The sequence below is a fragment of the Glandiceps talaboti genome, chromosome 13 (genome assembly GCF_964340395.1).
Source record: "Glandiceps talaboti chromosome 13, keGlaTala1.1, whole genome shotgun sequence".
Taxonomy (NCBI): Eukaryota; Metazoa; Hemichordata; class Enteropneusta; family Spengelidae; genus Glandiceps; species Glandiceps talaboti.
Window position 1 is genome coordinate 6491097 of NC_135561.1, and position 21553 is coordinate 6512649.

The following is a 21553-nucleotide window of genomic DNA, read 5'->3' on the forward strand; positions in this document are numbered from 1 at the left end:
GCCCTCACCAGCCTTGTAAAGGGGTTGACTGATGTATGACAGCACCCCTTCAAGGTGAACCTTACAGACTGTTGCTAGTCTTTGCTATTATATGAAACCCTCAGAATAGTTAATTACTTAGAAAGCATTACACAACATAGTTCCTTACACAGCAGAAGGCAGATCTCCATTTTTGTTTTTAGCCAATAAGATTGAATTAACACTTTGATAGTCGTCTTAAATGTATACCCCATAGCTAGTTTGCAGTATTTCTACAGTCATGTTTCCCCTTTAATCAACAACGTTACAGATTTAAACTTGAAATCCCTGCCAAATTACCATGGGAGATTTTTTGTTAACTAGTAAAAAATTTCCCTCAGTGTCCTTTGCAGTGAAACTATGAATAGAGTCCAAAACTATGCTTATAATTTTACTGCAGCCACAGAAAACAAGACAAGCACCCATGCAAATACACCAACACTCACCACTATCATAGGATATTCCATCAAAATACTGGTCACTGGTTACTTATCTATAATTCATTTCAATATGTGTGATTTCATATGATGCAAGTATTCATGCAAATACTGCTAGTATGTCACTTTGACGCTCGTAAATCAAAGAATCCAGTCAAAATACAGATTTAAAAAAATTACTGTGCAGTTGTTAATATACCTATCTATCATTTCATTCAATATAGGCGATTTTATACTTATTGCTGACAATGCAAGAGGACTAAAGCGAACATTCATTGATGTAACTGGAGACTTCTATGATGATTCTCTACCTATCCATGAACAGCATAATACCGGATACAAACGAGTTGGATACAATTTCATCAGAGAAGATATATACTGGACTCAAGAAGGGGGAAGCATTAAACGAGCACATCGCAATAATGATAGATATGATATACAGACAATTGCTGGTTGGTCAGTTAGAGGTATGTCTCAACATTACAGTTGTTATATACTGTATCAGAATGAAACATGGCATGTATACAGTCTGTCACTTAATGGTTTGATGAGAAACTGGTGCCAAATTTGAAATTTGTTGTGATTGAAGTTAACAGTAATGATGTACACAATTGCGACACATCTTTGATCTGTACCCTACAAAATTCTGTTATGACACAGACTTTCTTTGGTAATGTATGTGTTGCACTAATTTATCGTTCATACTTTGATTGGAAACACTGTAATACCATGAAGCACCTTTACGGTATAGTAACACTCAGTTATCAAGTTTATAATGCTAGTGACAATGCCAGGTCCTAAACATATTAGTGTAGATTATGGTGTATACATATCGTTTCTGTGTATGAGATGAAATTTAGACATTTATTTAGAAACTTTAATCTTGATGTCTCTTATATTTTCAGATCCCGATGGCATGAATGTTGACCCACTTTCTGGTAATATATATTGGACTGACAGAGAGAGAGGTACAATTGAAGTGACCAATTGGGATGGAAGTATGAGACGTGTTCTTCAGACTGGTTTGACTTCTCCTGGACCTATTGAAGTAGCAGCAGTGTCTGGGTAAGATAATTGTGTGTGTCACAGTGTGTGTGTGTGTGTGTGTGTGTGTGTGTGTGTGTCTGTCTGTCTGTCTGTCTGTCTGTCTGTCTGTCTGTCTGTCTGCCTGCCTGCCTGTCTGTCTGTCTGTCTGTCCGTCTGCCTGTCTGTCTGTCTGTCTGTGTTTGTGTTTGTGTGTGTATGTGTGTGTGTTTGTATGTCTGTGTCTGTCTCTGTCTCTGTCTCTGTCTCTGTCTCTGTGTGTGATGTTTCTTTGAATAAGAGTCATCTAGTCAAATCGATATTGCATCATTCATGATTGTCTAGCTCCTATCTAGTTTTTCATAACATCTAAATTATCTCTTTGCAGTATGATGTTCTGGGTTGACACAGTAGAAGATGTAATATACAAATCAAATGCTGATGGCAGCAATATGGTACCATTTATAACAAATGCTACATTTACTTATGGCTTGGCAATTGATCATAAAGGTAGATATGGTTTCATTAGTTGTGATTTTGGCATTGCTATGGGACAGAAAACTTTATCGTTCCATTATACCTCATGATTTATATTTTATGGTGTGAACATGACATGACATGACATGACATAACACAGCATGACCTGAACGACATGACTCGACTTGACACAACGTGACATGACTTGACATGACATGACATGACACAGCACAACACAACCTGAACGACACAACTCTACTCAACTCAATATGACATGGCATGACATGACACGACATGACATGGCACAAACAACTTGATTCAATATGACATGACATGATATGACATGACATGACATGACATGACATCATGTGACATGACATGACATAACATGACATGACATGACATAACATGACATGAAAAAGAATTGCTTAGGAGTATGACAACTGAAACTCAGTGATGATAATTTCCTTTACATTAGGGAGTTCAATCCAATCCCTAACTCCCTAGCTTGATCAGAAATGTATGTTTGCTCCATCACAAACCTGTCATGCCTAAAAATAAACATTACAATAATTCTGTGTGGAAGTTCATATACACTATTTATTGATCATTGTAGACAAACTGTTATTTTGGTCAGACGCCCATACTGAAACAATCAAAGTCTACGATCTAAGGGCGTCTACATCATCAACACTCCTTCATCTTGGAGAGTCAGCACCAACTGATGTCGGTATTGATGCAGATAGTGTGTATTGGTTGGATGGATTTGATGGTAAACTGAAACGAGCAGATCGTACAGCAGATGCCACCAGTGTTAAATTTGGACCACAGAATTACTATTCTCCATGGGGAATGTTTGTACAGACTCTTCATTCTCAACCTGATGGTATGTGTCGACTCCACACAACATAAGAAAACTCATTACAATGTATCTCTTGAAATGACAACAATTATGGTTCCCAAATAGCAAATATAAATAAAAAATGTGAACAGGATTGCAAAATAAAATTACAACTAAATAATTTGCTGAAGACAAAATAATAACATTGATAATCTCATAACAGATGACATGTAAAAGGTATGCTGTACATGTAAGTGAACAGTTCCATTAGCAATCTGATAAAAGAAACCGGTTTTATGATTCCTAACAACTTTTTCTGTCAAAAATTTTAGTTTGTATTTGTGTACATGAACAGGGTTTCAATAATAGCGACATAAATAAATGTCTTTCTGCATTCCTTTTCTTGTTTGCTTTGTACATTTCTTTGGCATAGGGCATTAAGTGGGCCAAAGAATATGTTGTTTTCGTAAGCAATCTTGTAGATTCAAGAATGATGTTGTCAGCAATTTTGTAATTTATCAGTAAAACCAATTGGGCACTACGTTGATGAGACTATAGCAAATTTTGGCTCGTCTATGATGTCTGTCCAAATAAGTGGATGTGTGTTTATGTGCAGACCAATTTCATTCAAACGTGGCACAAAAGTAATATATGCCATTTCTCATTCAAATTTCCAGGTACAAGTGGTTGTGCAGTTGATAATGGAGGCTGTTCTTATTTCTGTTTTCCTGCACCAGCTGGGCAAGTGTCATGCCAACAACCTGATGGTGGAATCGCCGGTGGTAAGTTCTGTACATTCCCAGTTCTCCTACTTCAGGTGAATTTTTCTTTCAGTACATTTGATTATTTTAGTAAGCAAAGGATTCAAAAATTGGAGATTTCGGTCTATAGTTATAAACATAAACTCAGTATAATGCAATCCAGTTGTGTAGTGTGTTTTGTGATATGCTGTTAGATATTCAACAATTTTAGAATATAATTATTTTTCTTTCTTTTTTATAGATTGTGGTGAATACGTTACTCTTGTAGGTAATGATCAATATATTTTCTCTCCAACCCCTGGAATGGAATGTGCATATGTTTTTAGAACGGAGCCAGGAAGACTGCTACAAGCAACGGTCAATACTCTTGGCATTTTGGATTCCTGTGATTTCAACATAACATTTGGTAATGGGGGACAGATAGGTGAAAATGTGATCGGAGATTGGGCTGAGATTGAAAAATTTTCTGACTTGGGGCAGATTATGTCGGAATCTAATGAATTGTGGATGTTATCAGAACAGTCTCACCAATGTGAATTCACAGTAGATGTGATCGATATAGGTGAGTTAATTATTTCAAAAATATTTATAACAACAAAATATTTGACCAAGCTTTGTGTTCTGATGCCATGAAAAACAGAAAAGTTCACAGTTCAAAGTTCATGTGTCAGTAACATGGAAATACCCCACCAGTGTAAATCAAATTGAGTTCAACAACAACCGTTTAATTTATGCCATACTAAGGTAATATTACACGTATGGCAAAAATTTGGGATTGCTTCAAAAACTTTTTTTGGCTCCATTAGTTGTAAATATCAGTATAGGTGAGTGAAAAAAAAATAAAAATAACAGTAGTACATATGTTGTTGACAAGATGTGAGCAACAAATTGGGGGATCGCTTCCAAATTATCATTTTTTAAAATTTTATCTGTAATTGGAGTTTTTTTATTGTACTCTCTAATATGTACTACATACACCAGTGTATTGCTGATGGTAGGATTGACATGACCTGTAAAAGTTCTTGTCAAATAGGGCTCTAAAAAAACCCTCATTTTTTTCAATTTTTTGTAATATACCGTATATTTTAATAGCTGGATCATCCATCAATATTACAAAACAGTGGTATTTATATTGCAAATTGTAGTTTCACATATGATACTTTCTATCCGTTTTCAGCTGAGTGTGGTGGTCATATTGAGTTAACAAGTGCAGACGACTACGAGACCATCGCATCCCCTAACTTTCCTCTGGATTATGGAAACAATAGAAATTGTTTCTGGACAGTGGTCTCACCAGTTGACACTCAGATACAATTAACTTTCTGGACTTGGGACACAGAACAGGACGACGACATCATGGGCTATGGAGATACTCTGAGTCCGTCTGAACAAAACTGGGCTGGTACAATCTCTGGCAACAAGTTACCAAATAATTTTGTTCTGGATGCAAACAAGATGTGGTTGTACTTTTTGTCGGACGACGCTGTCAGTCATCGTGGTTTTGTATTCCAAGTTAGACAACATGATACAGGTGAGCATCAAATCCTGTATCTTACTCTGAAGATCATGACATATTATTCAAAGAGTTGAATATTTGAAAATGTAATTCTTTTATATGATTTTAGGGTGAAATATTTGAGTTTCATACAAATGTAGGAGACAAAATATGACTTTGAAATTTGGATACAAATTGTGAAAAATTTGCAGATTTTAAGATTGCAACAATCTACTCATCAATAGTAAAATATAAGCTAATATGCCTCTTACAACTCCATTCATTGTACCAATACAACTTTCTGAATGCTAACTTTAATAGACAGTTTAAGATAAAAAGGAACATAAAAATATCATTAGTTATACCATCAATCCAATGAATGCATGAATCTAGATTTCATGAAACTTCAATTCAACATTTGTAAGATAGCTTAGAGGAGCCCTTGTTGAATCATCATTCAATTTGAAATGTTTCAGATGTTTTTATTTGCCTAAAGTTCATTGTATTATTTCTATGATTTGATATTAGATTGTTCACCAAGTGATTTGGTGTGTAGGGATGGTTCATGTATGGATGGATTCCTGAGTTGTAATGGTGAAAGTGACTGCAGTGATGATGAAGATGAGATCTACTGTTCTACCATAGTAGTGCCAACAACAGTACAACCACAAACAACAGGTATGTATGTGTGTGTGTGTGTGTGTGTGTGTGTGTGTTTGTGTGTGTGTGTATGTGTATATGTGTGTGGGGGGGGGGTGTGGGTGTGGGTGTGTGTGGTGGGGGGGGGGAATTTATAGTGTTCTCAATTTAAAGTTTGTCTTTAGCAGAAAAATAGGTTGGTCAGTTTCCTTACATGTAAATACTATCTGAAAGAGCATGTGTTGATTGTAACGAATCCTTATATCTCTACATATTTACAGATACACCCAGTGACTGTGGAGGTCATATAGATTTCTCAGAAGGTACTGATGTCAACTTGACGTCACCAAACTACCCTGATAAATACCCCGCAAACAGTGACTGTACTTGGACTATCAGCACAGATCTGGGCAAACGAATAGAAATTAGTTTTGAAGATTTTGTCTTAGAGAACTCCTATGACTATCTCAGGATTGGTGAGGGCAATGACCCTACAGACAGCAATACAGAAACACGTGAACTGACAGGTTCTGGTTTACCCTCTGATTATACAACACCAGCCCATCTCATGTGGCTTCAATTCACCTCAGATGGCATTGTTCAAAAAAGTGGCTTCTGGGCCAAGCTGTCATCAGAAGGTATGTACATTTAATTTCCTTGGGCCCATGCACTCACAAAATTTCATTACCATTGGATAATTATGGCAATATTCAAATATGAACACTTTCAAGAACAAGGTTAAGATATGTATGTTCAAACAATCATTTGTATGGATTGACACTTATGAGCGCCATTGAACATGCAGTACTTCGGTTCTGGAGTACAAATGTATGGTGCGTTATAAATTATTTTTTATTGATAATTTGAAGTTTTGCTTTATTCAAATTTGGAAATTCCTATATGTTAAGAATCGGTTCTGGAGTACAAATGTATGGTGCGTTATAAATTATTTTTTATTGATAATTTGAAGTTTTGCTTTATTCAAATTTGTGAAATTCCTATATGTTAAGAATGTTTTTAAATTAAGCATTTTGCACTTCTCCCTTTATCAACATCTGACCAGCATGATATGCTTTCCTCTTTTGCCATCTACTGTGAGTATCTCTGCAACCTGGAATAATTTTGTTGCGTTTTTTTTTCCTATATTAGGTTGTGGTGAAGAATTCCAATTAGAAATAGGTGGTAGCATAACAATTGCATCGCCAAATTATCCAGAGGACTACAGAAACAGTGAAATATGTAACTGGCATATTGCATTGTTACCAGGACGGGCAGCATTATTCCAATTCACGGCATTTGCAACTGAGGAAGATCACGATGTTCTATCTATTGGCAACGGCACTTATCCACACGAATCAACGGAAATTTTCAGACATTCCGGTGTTGTCATTCCGGATGATATAACTTTTAATGAAGAAAACATCTGGATACAATTCCGTACTGATAATGTGTATGCATACAGTGGCTTCCAGCTGCACATACAAGATGTTACATGTAAGTTACTTGGTTTAGATTACTAAGATGCATAAAGGGGCATGTCAGTGTCTGTAACTTTATTATCTTTGCTGGTATACATTTCTTTAAGATTTTAATATACAACTAAAACTGGTAAACTTCTCACTGATAGGACATTACTAGGTCATTACAGGAAATTGAGAATACTGCGCCCTCGCTCAAATTGGGGGTATCACCTCATAGTACCATTTCTCAAGGGCTTTGTCCCTTGGTATTCTGTAGAAGTATAAATCAGGGATGTTTTTTGTTTTGTTCAGACATCAAGGAAAGCAGCCGTGCTCTACGATTAACCAAGTAACCTATACCATGTATACGCCCAAGGTACACACAGACAAGCAGTAGAGCGCCACCATGGCAAATTATTAAAAGGCCTATTAATTAAAAGTAGAATTTACCATGGGGAACAATTTCTCCAAAATTTAAAGTTGGTCAAATCTGTCCAAACTTTGCCAAATGCAAACTTAGTTCCTGGTCCTTTGGAAATACCATTACGTTTTCCAGGAAATTGACAATCTTTTTCCCAAAATTGAGTTAACACTGTATTTGAAATCATTTAATTCTATATAGCTTAATTTTGATAACATTTGAAACTTGACCAAATTAAGACCAAAAGTTTAAAACATTTATTTCTGAGGTCCTCTCAATGTCCAGACATTTTTTTGTACTACAAAATAAATTATTCTGGGATTATTTTTAATGTATGGCAATGTATTTTCTTACAGATTGTGAAGACATTGTTTCACCGACATGTGAGATCTATCGTCCCTATGTTGGTATACAAGGAGTTGATGCAAAGAGTACCCGTGCTAGTAGTCAAGCCAAAGAGAAGCTTGATCGTGCAGCCCATTATGAGGGTTGCCATGACTATGTTGGTTTGTTTATGTGTACATTGCTGGCACCAGAATGTAAACCAGATGGTTTGTACAGAGAACCATGTAGAAGTTTTTGCCAAGAAGTTGAATCAACCTGCCGAGAAATCATGGAGGATGGTGGCATAACTTGGCCAGTTGATTGCGCAGTGTTACCAGTGGATGCTTCAAACTCTCAGTGTATTGGTGAGAACATTTTTGTTAAAACTCACATACATACACACACACATACATACATACATACATACATACATACATACATACATACATACATACATACATACATACATACATACATACATACATACATACATACATTCATACATACATACATACATACATACATACATACATACATACATACATACACACACACACACATACATACATACATACATACATACATACATACATACATATATTACATACATACAAACATGCATACCTACACACACACATACATACATACCATACATACATACATACATACATACATACATACATACATACATACATACATACATACATACAAACAAACACAAACAAACATGCTTACTTACTTACTTACTAATACTTACTTACTTACTAATACTTACTTACTTACTTACTTACCTACTTACTTACTTACCTACTTACTTACTTACTTACCTACTTACTTACTTACCTACTTACTTACTTACTTCAACTTGATAAGTAAAACAATTCTGTTTTTCTTCTTTTGTTCAGAGATTACAGGTTGTACTGATAAGCCTTGTCAAAATGATGCTAAATGCAATCCCAATGGTCAAAGTTACACATGTACATGTCTACCAGGATATGATGGCACTGATTGTGAAAATGGTAGGTGTAAATGATTGATTTTCTTACTTAGTATATGAAGACAGAGAATAGAATAGTAGAGTATAGTTTGCAGGACTACTTGATTGGAGTGGTAAGATAGTCACTCATTTTGATAGTAATAATTTGTTGTTGTATGACAACCAAGGGTTCTAATAGGCCTTTCCAAAATTTGCCATGGTGGCGCTCTACTTCCTGTCTGTGGTGGCGCTCTAAATTCTTGTCTGTGTGTACCTTGGGGGTCTACATGGTATAGGTTACTCGATTAATCATAGAGCACTGCTGCTTTCCTCGAAGTCTCAACAATGCAAAAATCATCCCTGGTTTACACTTCTAATAGTAATACAAGGAACAAAGCTCTTAAGAAATGGCACTATGAGAAGTGATGATACCCCAAATTTGAGCGAGGGCGTTGTATTCTCAATTTCCTGTTTGCAGTCTGCAATGGCCTATTACTGACAATTAATGTTTCACTTGCTCAACAAGCTTTGTCAAACCATCAACCCATTTGCTGACTTTACAGCTAGATGGTGTAGTGGCAATTACATTATCGTACCTCCCCATAACACCCAAAATCACTGAGTGCCCCCCCCCCCTCCATGTGATCACAATTTTAACCTGTTACTTTGCTACTTGTAGATAAAACTGACATCTAATTAACATGTGCAATGTCTAATTATTGGTATTTTAAAAATTTTCAGTGAATAAAATTTTTGTTACCTGATCAAAAAAAAATAATACCCCAGATACAGGTAGTGCTGCTTTCATGAGTTATGTTTTATATTCATTTTTTATATTCATTTTTTATTACGTTGATCTTTTCCTCTCCCTAGATATTGATGACTGTGCAGATGACCCATGTGAAAACGGTGGCACTTGTATTGATGAGGTCAATGACTTTACATGTACTTGTCCCAGTGGTAGAGAAGGCAAAAATTGTGGTAAGTAGTCCTACAAATAAAAATATGGATGTAAACTACTCTTTCTGTATTCATGGTTAGAATATTAACTAGAATTCAATACTTCTATTTTGAGAAGTGCATTACACACGAGTAACACTCTTCAGGAAAAATTATTGACATTTTTTTTCAAGTTTTGTTCATTCATCCTATCACTAGCAGCACAAGAAGCAAACCATGTAAAAAAAATGCATGGAAAATAGCTTTAATGTATTCCTGAATATTGCATTATCAAAAACTTACAGAACCAGAATTATTTGGACTAACAAAGAATAGCAATTCTTTTGTCATGAAAAAGTGGGAAAAGGTGACTAAGTTTGGAACAACTCAACCCCAGCTTTTGAATAGCACTCCTAGTGGCCATAGTGTACATTCTTTTGTTTTTTCAATAATTGAAACATGACATCAACAAGTAACCTGAAATCCCAGTGGGTTTTTATGTGCAAGATATGATTGTTTTCCCATGTGAACTTTTTAATTCTCAGCAGTCAACAAGGACATGAAACAACTTTAATCTTTCACTAGTTTCATATATCAGTCATCATTCTCAAGAAGTTTAATAGATTAAAATTCATGAATTTTAAATTTTTGAATTAGGTTGCTCATCAGATACAGTGGATGTTTGTCGTGTACCTACACCATATGAAATGTATAGTGGAGAAAGACTGATACAATCATTGGATGAATCTCAATTCCTAGACTTCATGGAGAATGGTGTTGCCAACACTGAGTGCTATCCATATTTAGACATACTAATGTGTGCCTTGTTTGATGCACCATGTCTGGAGGACGGATCACCCTTACTACCATGCAAAGGTTTTTGTGAGGGTGCAAGGAACAAATGTGAAAGACCTTTGGCAGAGATGGGGTACACATGGCCATATGATTGTGATAATAATTTACCAGAATCTATCGACCCTTCTGTGTGTTATGGAAGTGAATACATACTCTTCAATGTCTCAGGTATAAATAGTTTATGTTATTTTGTCAGTATACCAGTAAGGGGGCCAAATCCATTTTTATTTTAAAAAAAGTCAACCCGGTTTTACGATTGGAAACCAGAGGTTGCAATGTAAATGCTTTGATCATACACACTTACTGAGGCAGTAATGGATTGTATGCTCCCCAGGGAGTTGAGGAAGTATACAGGGCCGTTGTGTCACTATAGGTCCATGCCAGGGGTACTAATTGTAACGCACTTTGACCTCAGTGTGGGAAACCACAATATGAAATGTACCATCACTATTATGAAACGAACATTATAAATTGCTATAATTGTGTGTGTTATTTTCAGAAACCTCTACAAACGGGTAGTCTGTAAAGCTTACTCACACATTTTATCATTCCAGCACACGTTCATTTATCGAACATGAGGAAAATAATTAGTACTTAGTACCATGAAAAGTGATTAAAAGGACACAAGCTGACTTTACACTTGTATTACAGCATAACCTAAAGGTACTCACATTATTGTACCTGATTTTTTCTGTCATTCACAAAGACAATTTTTCAATTAAAATTTTATGTGCATATTGGCACCATATTTCCACTTTAAATAAAACACATTTGTCTATCATATCTCAAAATAAGTAACTTTGATGCTCTTTTATAACTTGATACCTGTATATTTTACTATGTTCAGGTGTGTGTGGTACACGACCAGCTGCTCCGAGTCGAGCTCGTATTGTTGGAGGCCAACCAGCCGAGCTTGGTGAATATCCATGGCAGGCTGCTTTATACAGGTACACCAGTCAATGGTGTGGTGCTACTATTATTGATAACCAATGGCTCCTAACTGCAGCCCATTGTGTGTAAGTAGAGTTATATAAAACATTTGTTTCTGACCAGTATATAGGTTCACTGATGTTTCTTGAAATTAATTTTTCATAACCAACTCTGTCATACAGTGTTTATTACAGAATCAAGCCATTAGCTAAGGAAGTGGGGTTTCTTATCTTTCTTATCACTGAATAATGTTTGTTGGCAATATTTACAAATGTGATAAAGCAGTATTACATAACACATCAGTCAAAGCTAAGCTCAATATCTAAGTGTGAAGCCCCTAATGTCACATCAGTTGTTACCAGTTTTACTGACCCATTATCAGTAACATTGCAAATAGCTTTAGAGATGCAAACAATTTTTATGACACCCGACTTGCTGGCTCACCAAGTCGGTAAAGTTGCACTTGAACTGCTAATGCAAAGAATCCGTCATGTTACAGTGTGTATTGTGTATCATAACTGATTTACATGTAGACTCTTTTAAAGCTACACTGGCTGCAACTGAAATATTTTGTGAAACTGTTTTGTTAGATACAATAACTAAGTAATACTCATAATATCATACACTCTGAACAGTATTGAACCACCACTGGGTAAATGGGTGTGTGCAGTAATACACATGATACAGTGCAATAAATCCAATCAAATTGTTTTTGGGTCCATACCATAAAATCAGCACCCTAATGCATTATGATTTCATCTTACTGTACTGTTTAAGAATACAATCCCCAAATTAGCATGTACAATGTCTATTGGTATTTTAACAAGTTTGAGTGACTATATTGTTGGTTATCTGATCAAAAACAATTATACTCCAGTTACAGCTGGGTGTACCTCTAAAGTGGCAATATGAATGAGGAATGAGTATTTAAATTGGATTCTTTTGATTTATAAAACTATTTTATCATGGCCTCCTACTTGAAAAAACAACATTGACCAAGTCTGTGTTTGAAACTCAATACATTGCAAAGAGCTGAAAAAATGTGTAAAACGTTTGTTATTGTACGTACAATAACGAAGACTTTACAAATTTATTAATCTTTTGCCATTTATTGAACTACAAACAAGGACTTTGCTTAATATGTTGTTTTACATTGATTTTTCAAGTAGGCAGCGATGATGAAATTGTTTTACAAATTAAAAATCCAATTCTCATCCATATGGCCACTTTAACCTTAGTTGTGTAAGTATATCAAATGTAATGAAATTCACGGCAGATATTTTGATTTTCCAAACACAGGGAGGGAGATTCTGTTGATATTTTTTTCGTCCGATTGGGAGTAATCAACCGATATCTGGATGACTCCGATTACCAAGTCATACGGTTGATAACAGAGATAGTCATCCATCCACTTCGTTATGCACCAACTCACAACTATGATTATGCGCTTCTCAAGCTGGCATCACCGATTGAATTTAATGACTATGTACGTCCTGCATGTGTACCAAGAGCAACCCAATACTTCCCTGATGACTCAGCCTGTAAAATTTCAGGTTGGGGAAAGCTAAGGGAACACGGTTAGTTTTCGATAAATTTCCAATGTTTTTTTTTTCTTCAAAATTTGGCAACCCCACTATTAACAGAGGTGGGATTTGCATATTTGTTACATTTTGTACAAGTAGATATTAGCATGTTTGTATATTTTTTTCCTCTGCACAAGTTGATAGAATTCAAATTGAAAACTAGTTTTACAGTTTAACTCTACGCATTGAAAAGTTTACATTTCCAAATAAAATGATTTGGAACTTATTTCAAACACTGCAAAACCAGTTATAACTGGTTTTGCAGTGCTTGAAATATGCTCCAAATCAATATTTTTTTATAGTTTTCATAAATAGCAATTGAGGAGGTGTGATTAATATTCATTCCTCAATATTTCTGCTGGAAAATACCTAATAGTTTGTTACTACTCATCTTGTGACTCGTAGTGACAAGGCCCCCTTTAGATCACTCATATTTTTTCTCATCTGAATGAAAGAAGCCCCTGAGGTCACCCATATTTTCCCAGCTAAACAAGGAAAACTATTGGAGAATAATATCTAAGTGTCATGTTTTGAGTTTTTAAATTAATATTTTGTCCATTATTACATTGTATTATAGGAGTTTCACCAGATGTACTTCATGATGCTGAGGTTAGGATAATTAATGAAGGCACATGTCAATCATATTTCCCAAGGGATAATATTACTGATGCTATGATGTGTGCTGGATATGCCGAAGGTGGTATCGATTCCTGTCAGGTAGGTTCAATGTTAATTAAACAAAAGGTTTCGTGCATTTTCAGTGGGTGAAAAAATAACGTTAATAAATTTATATCAACTACAGTGCTGCTTCAAAAACAGAGTTACATGTAACCATATAATGCTATTTTAGAGTGACAGTGGTAGATCCAATTTCTTTTTACATTGCAGGTGATAGTCTAAAAGTTCTATGTAATATGCTATTTTTTAGGGTGGCATTGGTGGACCCAATGTCTTGATACATTATAAGTGAGGTCTAAGAGTTCTTTGTAATATGCTATTTTTAGGGTGACAGTGGTGGACCGTTGTCTTGTTATGTTGCAAGTGATGATAAATGGTACGTAGCAGGTGTAGTAAGTTGGGGGTACGGCTGTGCTAATGCTGACTCCCCAGGTATCTATGCTAAGGTGAGCTACGTCAGAGATTGGATTGATGCTATCCAGGCTGGAGGTAAGTCGTTTCACTTTAATCATAATAGTACCCCAATAGACACACATCGGCATGAGTATCAACCCAATGCAAGAAGGGCAGATAAACTTCCTGATTCAAAGGTGCCAATACTCATGTGTAGTATTGCATTTTATTACATTTATGTACCAGAGATTACTTGCACCAGTACATGCACATACTAGTGGTATTTTCACTGGCGGTGCAATACCGAAAACATCATTGCATACCTGTATGTACATGTAAATTCTGACACAATTGTTCATTGTACACTAAATCACAAGATCATATAGTATCATTTTTAAGGAAATTTGCTTTTTTTCAGATAGAAATAATATGGTTCAATGAAATTGTTTGAATGTATTTATTTCAGAACTATACTGCCCAGATGATTATTTCAAGTGTCGGGATGGTGTAGGGTGTGTCCCACAGAGGTCTGTCTGTAACACATACTCAGATTGTTATGATGGTAGTGATGAAATGGACTGCACATGTAAGTTAAAGGCTAGGGATTCAATCCCAGGTTCTCACATTTGTGTTATCTTATCACTGGATCCAGAATGACATAGAATCATAGCTTTGTTCAAGACCAACTTTTTCTGTGATTAAAACCGACTTATTTCATCATCATTTATTGAATATATAAATCTGAAGTTTTCACTTTAAAAGTTACTTTTCCCATTTGTACAGAGGTTGTTTTTTTAAGACATTTTTCATCCTACTCTGCACTTGACCTTTAAATGCAAATATTTACTGCTCAGTTATTGTTAATTTGAATTTTCTTCTTTTGTTTTAGACAAGACATGTTGCATATACCATAATGTAATATTTTCCTTAGTTTTAAAATGTCCATATAATGTGTTTATATCTGATTCATTACTTGTATTTCATATCGTCCAAGTTGTACTTGCTGTACTAACTGGAGTAAATTATTTCAATCAGACAACCAACCGTATGTTGAGTGAAGGTTGATTTTATCCATAGGTAGTACCCAGTAACAGGTTTACATTGTGATCATGTTGTGCGTGCTGATTTTTGGGTGCAGATCCAACAATCTAAGTGGTTGGCTTTATCGTACCATTTTATGTGTACTGAGCTATACAAAATCATTTACCCACAGGTGATTCAATACTGTTCAGGGCGTATGATATTACAAGTATGTCAGCTACATTTATGTCTAACAAAACAGTTTCAAAAAATGTCACAGTTGCAGCTTGTGCTTTAATTCCACAAAGAAATTACTAATCCTTGCAATGTTTGGTTTTATATTTTAACCCATAGTACAGTTCTACGAAGAGCGCCAAATACTAAATGAGGTTGGGGCTACTGAGATACTGGCTTTCCCAGCAGGAGGTGGTTTGTACGCCCCAAATCATTTTAGCGTTTGGGTAATCAGCATTGATGCCGGGAAACAAATTTTCACCAAATTTACATCGTTTGACACTGAGAGTTGCTGTGACTATATTATGATGGGAAATGGTCGCAATGCTTTTGATAAAGGGTCTATTGTGCTGGATAGATACGCAGGAAACACACCGCCACCAAAGTTTATTTCAACTGGTAATGCTGTATGGCTGTCATTCAGATCAGATGGAGCACGTGAAAATAACGGATTTACTGTACACTTTACAGAGGCCACTGAGACAGGTATTAAAGAATCTTTCATTTCATTAACAGTTAATATGAATCCATGCAAGCAAAAAGGAGATGTCAATCTTTGTGATTGTATGAATCCAGCTACCAATCACACACATTTGACACATTATAAAATTTTCAATGCCCCCTCCCCCAACCCCCGTACAAACGGTTTCACCATAGAAATACCACTAGCTATTGGGAAACTGTATATCAAAGTAACATGGCAGTACTAGTGGTTGGTAATTTACTTGTACTTATGAATGGGTTGCCCAATCGATCGACATTAGATATGGCATTGATAGAGTTAATTATTTATCATTTGCTTCCTACAAAAGTAACACAACTCCCACCCCACATCACCCATAGTTTTACTTTCCTCAAATGGACATGATGTCATTATTATATATTATCATTACCCCACATAATAAATTTTAGTTTACATACTGTTTTGTTGGTTTTCACAGATTGTTATTTAGAGTTCAAGTGTTCCAATGGTCTTTGTATTGATGCAGACCTTGAATGTGATCAGAAGGAAGATTGCATTGGTGGTGATGATGAGCAGTCTTGCAGTGATGGTAATTAGTATTCTTATTTCTAATCAAGGACATGTATAGGAAATACATACTTGGGCTATCATTTACCCAAATTGAGCATGCACTGAGGCCAAGGACTGTGAAATTATATAGTTGCATGAATATTTAGTCCAGAGTGATCATTAAGTCTCAAGTCCTCTGTCTTCGTGCAAGAATGGGGGCTAACCAAGACTACATATTTTTTGTGGTTACAAAAACAGTAAGACAGATTGTTTACAGCAAATGAGTGCATTTTTATGGATGGACAGATACTGTCATTTCCATGATGCATCATTCAAAATGGCTGATTTACAAGTTCCCTATTGAAACAGTTCAACTCGGATATCATCAAATGTTTTTTTCCAGCCACGACAAAAGCAGTTTCATGAAAGAAAGTTTGTTTAAATGTACCTAAATACTTCTGTGGTATCTCTATTTTTTAATGACATGTATTTATTTGTATCTTTTGATTTTCAGACTGTTCCAAATTGTTTGCTTTTAGTGGAAATGAAGTAATCAACATCACTACTCCAAATTACCCTCTATATTACCCTGATAATTCTGACTGTCTATGGTTTGTGAGAAACGAAGATGGTGGACAAATTCTCGTACAATTTAGAGACTTCCAGACAGAGGTCAAATTTGATGTTCTCAACTTGGGTACTGGAGAGAACTCTTCCGATCCCAATTCAGTCATCTTCGGCCAGTACTCTGGCAATAAAGTACCACCACCGTACATTTCCAGTACAGATGTAATCTGGATCAAGTTTAAAAGTGACTATATCACCCGACAAAAGGGATTCTTTCTGACAGCCAGTGATGGTAGTGGCAAAAGTGAGTAGAATTTATAATCACAATAGTTCATGTAACCTGTCCCATTATGGCAACGCCTGTTACGGTGACTGTGTTCATGCATGCTGGTTATTCATATGTCTCCAAGGCTATATGTGTAGTATGCAACTTTCAATACTCAATCAATGTCATATGCCCCATGTTTTTCTGTAATGTATAAAGCATATGATATTTGTAGATGTCAGAAGTTAATATCTATTTGCACAAATAATAATAAGCTAGAAATTAATGTTTTCTGTAATTAGGTATCACTGCCTGAATTCTCATAAATGAAATTTACCATCATTCTTACATAATGTGTGTGTAGGGTTAGGGTGTGTGTGTGTATGTGTGTGTGTATGTGTGTGTGAGTATGCATGCATGTATATGTGTGTGCATAAGTGTGTGTGTGTGCATGTATGCATGTATAATACAAAAATACATATGATAATTTGTATAAATGTGTCCATTTTTGCAGACATATGCTAGATTCAGTTAAATCAATTATATTTTTTGTAGATCTCCTCACATTTCACTATTACAATAATAATGAGTTCCTTCTATCATACCTTTTTCAGCTTGTGAAGAGATAGCACCCTCTACAAATGCATGTGGTGACACTATCTGTCTAGGTGCCTCTAACTTCTGTGACAGAAATAATGACTGTGGAAACTGGGAGGATGAGATGGACTGCAGTAAGTGTTTAACAGTTTCTTTGTCAGGCAATTTACACCAAATACTGCATTTTTTTAATGTTGTGTCCTATAGAAAATATCTCTACATTGCAAATGTAACACCCATGTAGAACAGTGTCCATCCATTGCAGATACAAATTGTATGTTTTAGGGAGGCTAACTCAATTCCTATCCATGCATTAACCCTATAACCATAGTAAACATCTTATTATATTATACCAGAATATTGATGGCGCAAATCGTGAGATCTGATTGGTCTAGACATCGAACTAGCACATCTAAAATGAGCGATAATGCACGGTTGGCACGCGTCCAATTTTTTATGTGTTCACTGTTCGTCTAGAACATTGTAGTCCGTGCAGGGATGAAACCAGAAAATGTCGCGTCTTATCTTGTTTCCGATATTTTCAATATACTGGTATAATATAATAGCGATAAACCACCCCCTGGGAATGGTATACCACTCGGTTTTGACCAGTGAACTCAATATATGCACTCGCTTTCGCTCGTGCATATATTTCGTTCACTGGTCAAAACCTCTTGGTATACCATCCCTAGGGGTGGTTTATTGCTTAAGTTTGACTGTAAGTAGTGTATCTATTGTGCAATTGGACCTCTGTTGTACATGCTTGCCAATGATGCAAGCTAAGTTTGTGTTAGAGACTTAATGCTAGGGAGTCTAACACGCTTCCTCTCCTTGACCTAACCTAACTTTAACTCCCTAAGCTTGTATACAAAGTGTGCATCCATTGTAGAGTTAGTCCAGTGTTGTACCTTAATTCCTGTCTTGTTTCTAATGTAAATGATAAACAGGTTTGATAAAGGTATACTTGTTATTGTCATTTTTAGCATGTCACCCTACTATGGAGTACAGATGTATAAACGGTCCCTGTGTTGCCAGAGGAGATCTCTGTAATGGTGTTCAACAGTGTCCGTCAGGAGATGATGAAATAGATTGCTGTAAGTTTGTTATCTAGATAACATATGTATTGATAACATTTGAGTTTTGAGGTTATAGGGGTGCTGGTGTTTGTGGTTGAAGCGTTGATGATGATTATTATGATGGTGGTGGTGGTGGTGGTGGTGGCTGTGGTGGTGGTCATGGGGGGTGGTGGTGGTGATGGTGGTGATTATGACTACTTACTGACTTACATATTGGCATCAACATATCAATACATACTTGATTTAGTCATTGCATTGTTTGTACTTTTGCAGCATATTTTGAATGTGATAATGATGAAGAAGTTTTTAGTCAGCTGGTGTGTGATGGTATCAATGATTGTGGAGATAACAGTGATGAAGAACAGGATTGTAGTAAGTATTGTTATTATAACAAATATATGGGACGCAGTGTTTTTATGAAGCTAGGGAGTAAGTGTAGCTGTGTTTTTCTGTGCGTTTTACTGCTATATCACGTAGTCTGCTACCAGAGTTCCAAAGCCTTCTAGCAAAATCTTTGCAAATACTTCTTGAGAAATGAAGAAATATACTGACAGAGACAGATGTGGTAAGAGATGGGTCAACAGACAGACAGACAGACAGACAGGCAGTGAGAGGTGAACAGATCAACAGAAAATACAGACAGTGAGAGAGGGATGGATAAAGCAACAGACATGACGAGGTGGATAGACATACAGAATGGGAGGTGGAATAATAATACTAACAATTATAATACATGGTTTATTGAAACAAAATGGCGACCAAAATAAAATGGTCAAATTGCTTGAGTTCAACTATCAGGAATGATATGGATGAGTGATGGACAGATAGGAAGACAATGGGAGGTGGACAGACTGTAGGAGATTATTGGACAGACAGACAGACAGACAGACAGACAGACAGACAGACAGACAGACACAGTGGGAGGTACACAAGACATACAGTATAAAGATACTGTAGGAGGGCAGATGGACAGACAGACACAGTGGGCGGTACACATGCAGCACAATATAAGGATACTGTAGGAGGACAGAGAGGCATGAGCAGGTAGACAGACAGACAGCATGGGAGAGTCTGAGAAGTAGTGAAACAAGCAATGATGGTATAGACAATTCAACATATAAAGCAAATACTGACAAGGGTCTTAGAATATTCCAAGCTTTGTTCTTGGGTAGTATGAAGTACCGGTAGGTTATATAATATATTTTAATCTTAAAAGAATCATACTGTTATTTGCATTGTAATAACTTTAATTTCCCTTACAGTTTGTGCTGATCACCAACTTGACTGTGGTGATGGCAAGTGTATCACTAGTAACTACAGATGTGATGGCAAACAGGATTGTGTTGATGGCCGAGATGAGCAAAATTGTGGTAAGTATCATTCCATGCCTATTATTTTTTTTGTAATGAAATTTCTACTCACAACAAAACATATCTTGGAAGTGAATCTTGGATTCGTGAAATCTTTTTTAACTCTGCGAGTAGAAATTTCATGACTACGTATGAATCTAGAGTCCATGAACATTCATTCTTGCATGTCTATAATTGTTATTTTGGGACAAAAAAGATGTATTATATTGCATTGTAATGTATTGTATTGTGTTGTATCATATTGTATTGTATGGTATTTTATTGTAATGTTACGTATTGCACTGTATTGTATTGTATTGTATTGTATTGTATTGTATTGTATTGTATTAAATTCTCAATATTACAATCAGCGCACATTATATTGTCCTTTACATTATTATTTGAATACCATTATCATTAAAATGAGAGGAAATTCTAACACTAAAGACAATAACAATCAACTGAATGGACTACTTGCGAAATTTGCTATAAATGATATTCTGCAAGTCTACTTTGTTGTTTTATTTTGACTCTCTATAAGATCAAAAGCTATCACAGGTACCGAGAGTCATTATGCTAAACTCTTTTTCATGGACTCTCATTGATTACAGTGTGCCAAAGCTGGCAATGGCAGTGTACCAATCAAAATTGTATTGCATTCTGGGAACGATGCAATGACGTTGATGACTGTGGTGATGGCAGTGATGAAAACTTCTGTGATGGTAAAAAACCATTTCATATTTATATTCCATATTCTATATTCTAATAATTGTGTTTATCCTTAAAGTATATTTATTTATTAAACACAGAGAAATATCACAACTTGTGAAGCATGTTACAAGGACTTGTTTCCACAGAAAAATCTTTTGTGTATATTCAGCTAAAGTAAATCTAGTGCCAAAAAATCCCTATTACTACAGTACAGAAAAGCTTGAATTGCCTACGTTCTTTAACATCACAAGGAGATGAAGCTATTTTGAAGTAGTCAAACAGAATGACAAAACTGATTTGTATGTGTTTATATTTCAGTTTGCACTCAACATGAGTTTACATGCCGTAGTTATGAATGTATAGCATCGTTCCTGGTGTGTGACCGTAAATTCGACTGTGCTGATGGAAGTGATGAATTTAATTGCAGTAAGTTGAAAGTTTTCAAATACTTATATTTCATAAAGTTGAGGTT

General features: G+C 35.8%; 1 protein-coding gene across 3 annotated transcripts in view; it reads left to right on the forward strand.

The window, feature by feature from the left end:
• LOC144444533 (uncharacterized) overlaps nucleotides 1-21553 on the forward strand; it is a 67906-nt gene that overhangs the window by 32095 nt on the left and 14258 nt on the right. For all 3 annotated transcript variants that reach the window (XM_078133979.1, XM_078133981.1, XM_078133980.1), the window contains 28 exons: nucleotides 680-922; nucleotides 1361-1520; nucleotides 1867-1988; nucleotides 2572-2841; nucleotides 3474-3578; nucleotides 3799-4119; nucleotides 4735-5088; nucleotides 5581-5730; nucleotides 5973-6329; nucleotides 6841-7185; nucleotides 7929-8261; nucleotides 8802-8915; nucleotides 9746-9853; nucleotides 10469-10834; nucleotides 11514-11682; nucleotides 12896-13173; nucleotides 13757-13896; nucleotides 14184-14346; nucleotides 14717-14836; nucleotides 15625-15990; nucleotides 16446-16556; nucleotides 17031-17387; nucleotides 17963-18079; nucleotides 18929-19039; nucleotides 19295-19393; nucleotides 20284-20391; nucleotides 20982-21092; nucleotides 21400-21507. In XM_078133979.1, coding sequence (XP_077990105.1) covers nucleotides 680-922; nucleotides 1361-1520; nucleotides 1867-1988; nucleotides 2572-2841; nucleotides 3474-3578; nucleotides 3799-4119; nucleotides 4735-5088; nucleotides 5581-5730; nucleotides 5973-6329; nucleotides 6841-7185; nucleotides 7929-8261; nucleotides 8802-8915; nucleotides 9746-9853; nucleotides 10469-10834; nucleotides 11514-11682; nucleotides 12896-13173; nucleotides 13757-13896; nucleotides 14184-14346; nucleotides 14717-14836; nucleotides 15625-15990; nucleotides 16446-16556; nucleotides 17031-17387; nucleotides 17963-18079; nucleotides 18929-19039; nucleotides 19295-19393; nucleotides 20284-20391; nucleotides 20982-21092; nucleotides 21400-21507 — 5706 coding nt within the window. The remainder of the gene's footprint in view (nucleotides 1-679; nucleotides 923-1360; nucleotides 1521-1866; nucleotides 1989-2571; nucleotides 2842-3473; nucleotides 3579-3798; nucleotides 4120-4734; nucleotides 5089-5580; nucleotides 5731-5972; nucleotides 6330-6840; nucleotides 7186-7928; nucleotides 8262-8801; nucleotides 8916-9745; nucleotides 9854-10468; nucleotides 10835-11513; nucleotides 11683-12895; nucleotides 13174-13756; nucleotides 13897-14183; nucleotides 14347-14716; nucleotides 14837-15624; nucleotides 15991-16445; nucleotides 16557-17030; nucleotides 17388-17962; nucleotides 18080-18928; nucleotides 19040-19294; nucleotides 19394-20283; nucleotides 20392-20981; nucleotides 21093-21399; nucleotides 21508-21553) is intronic.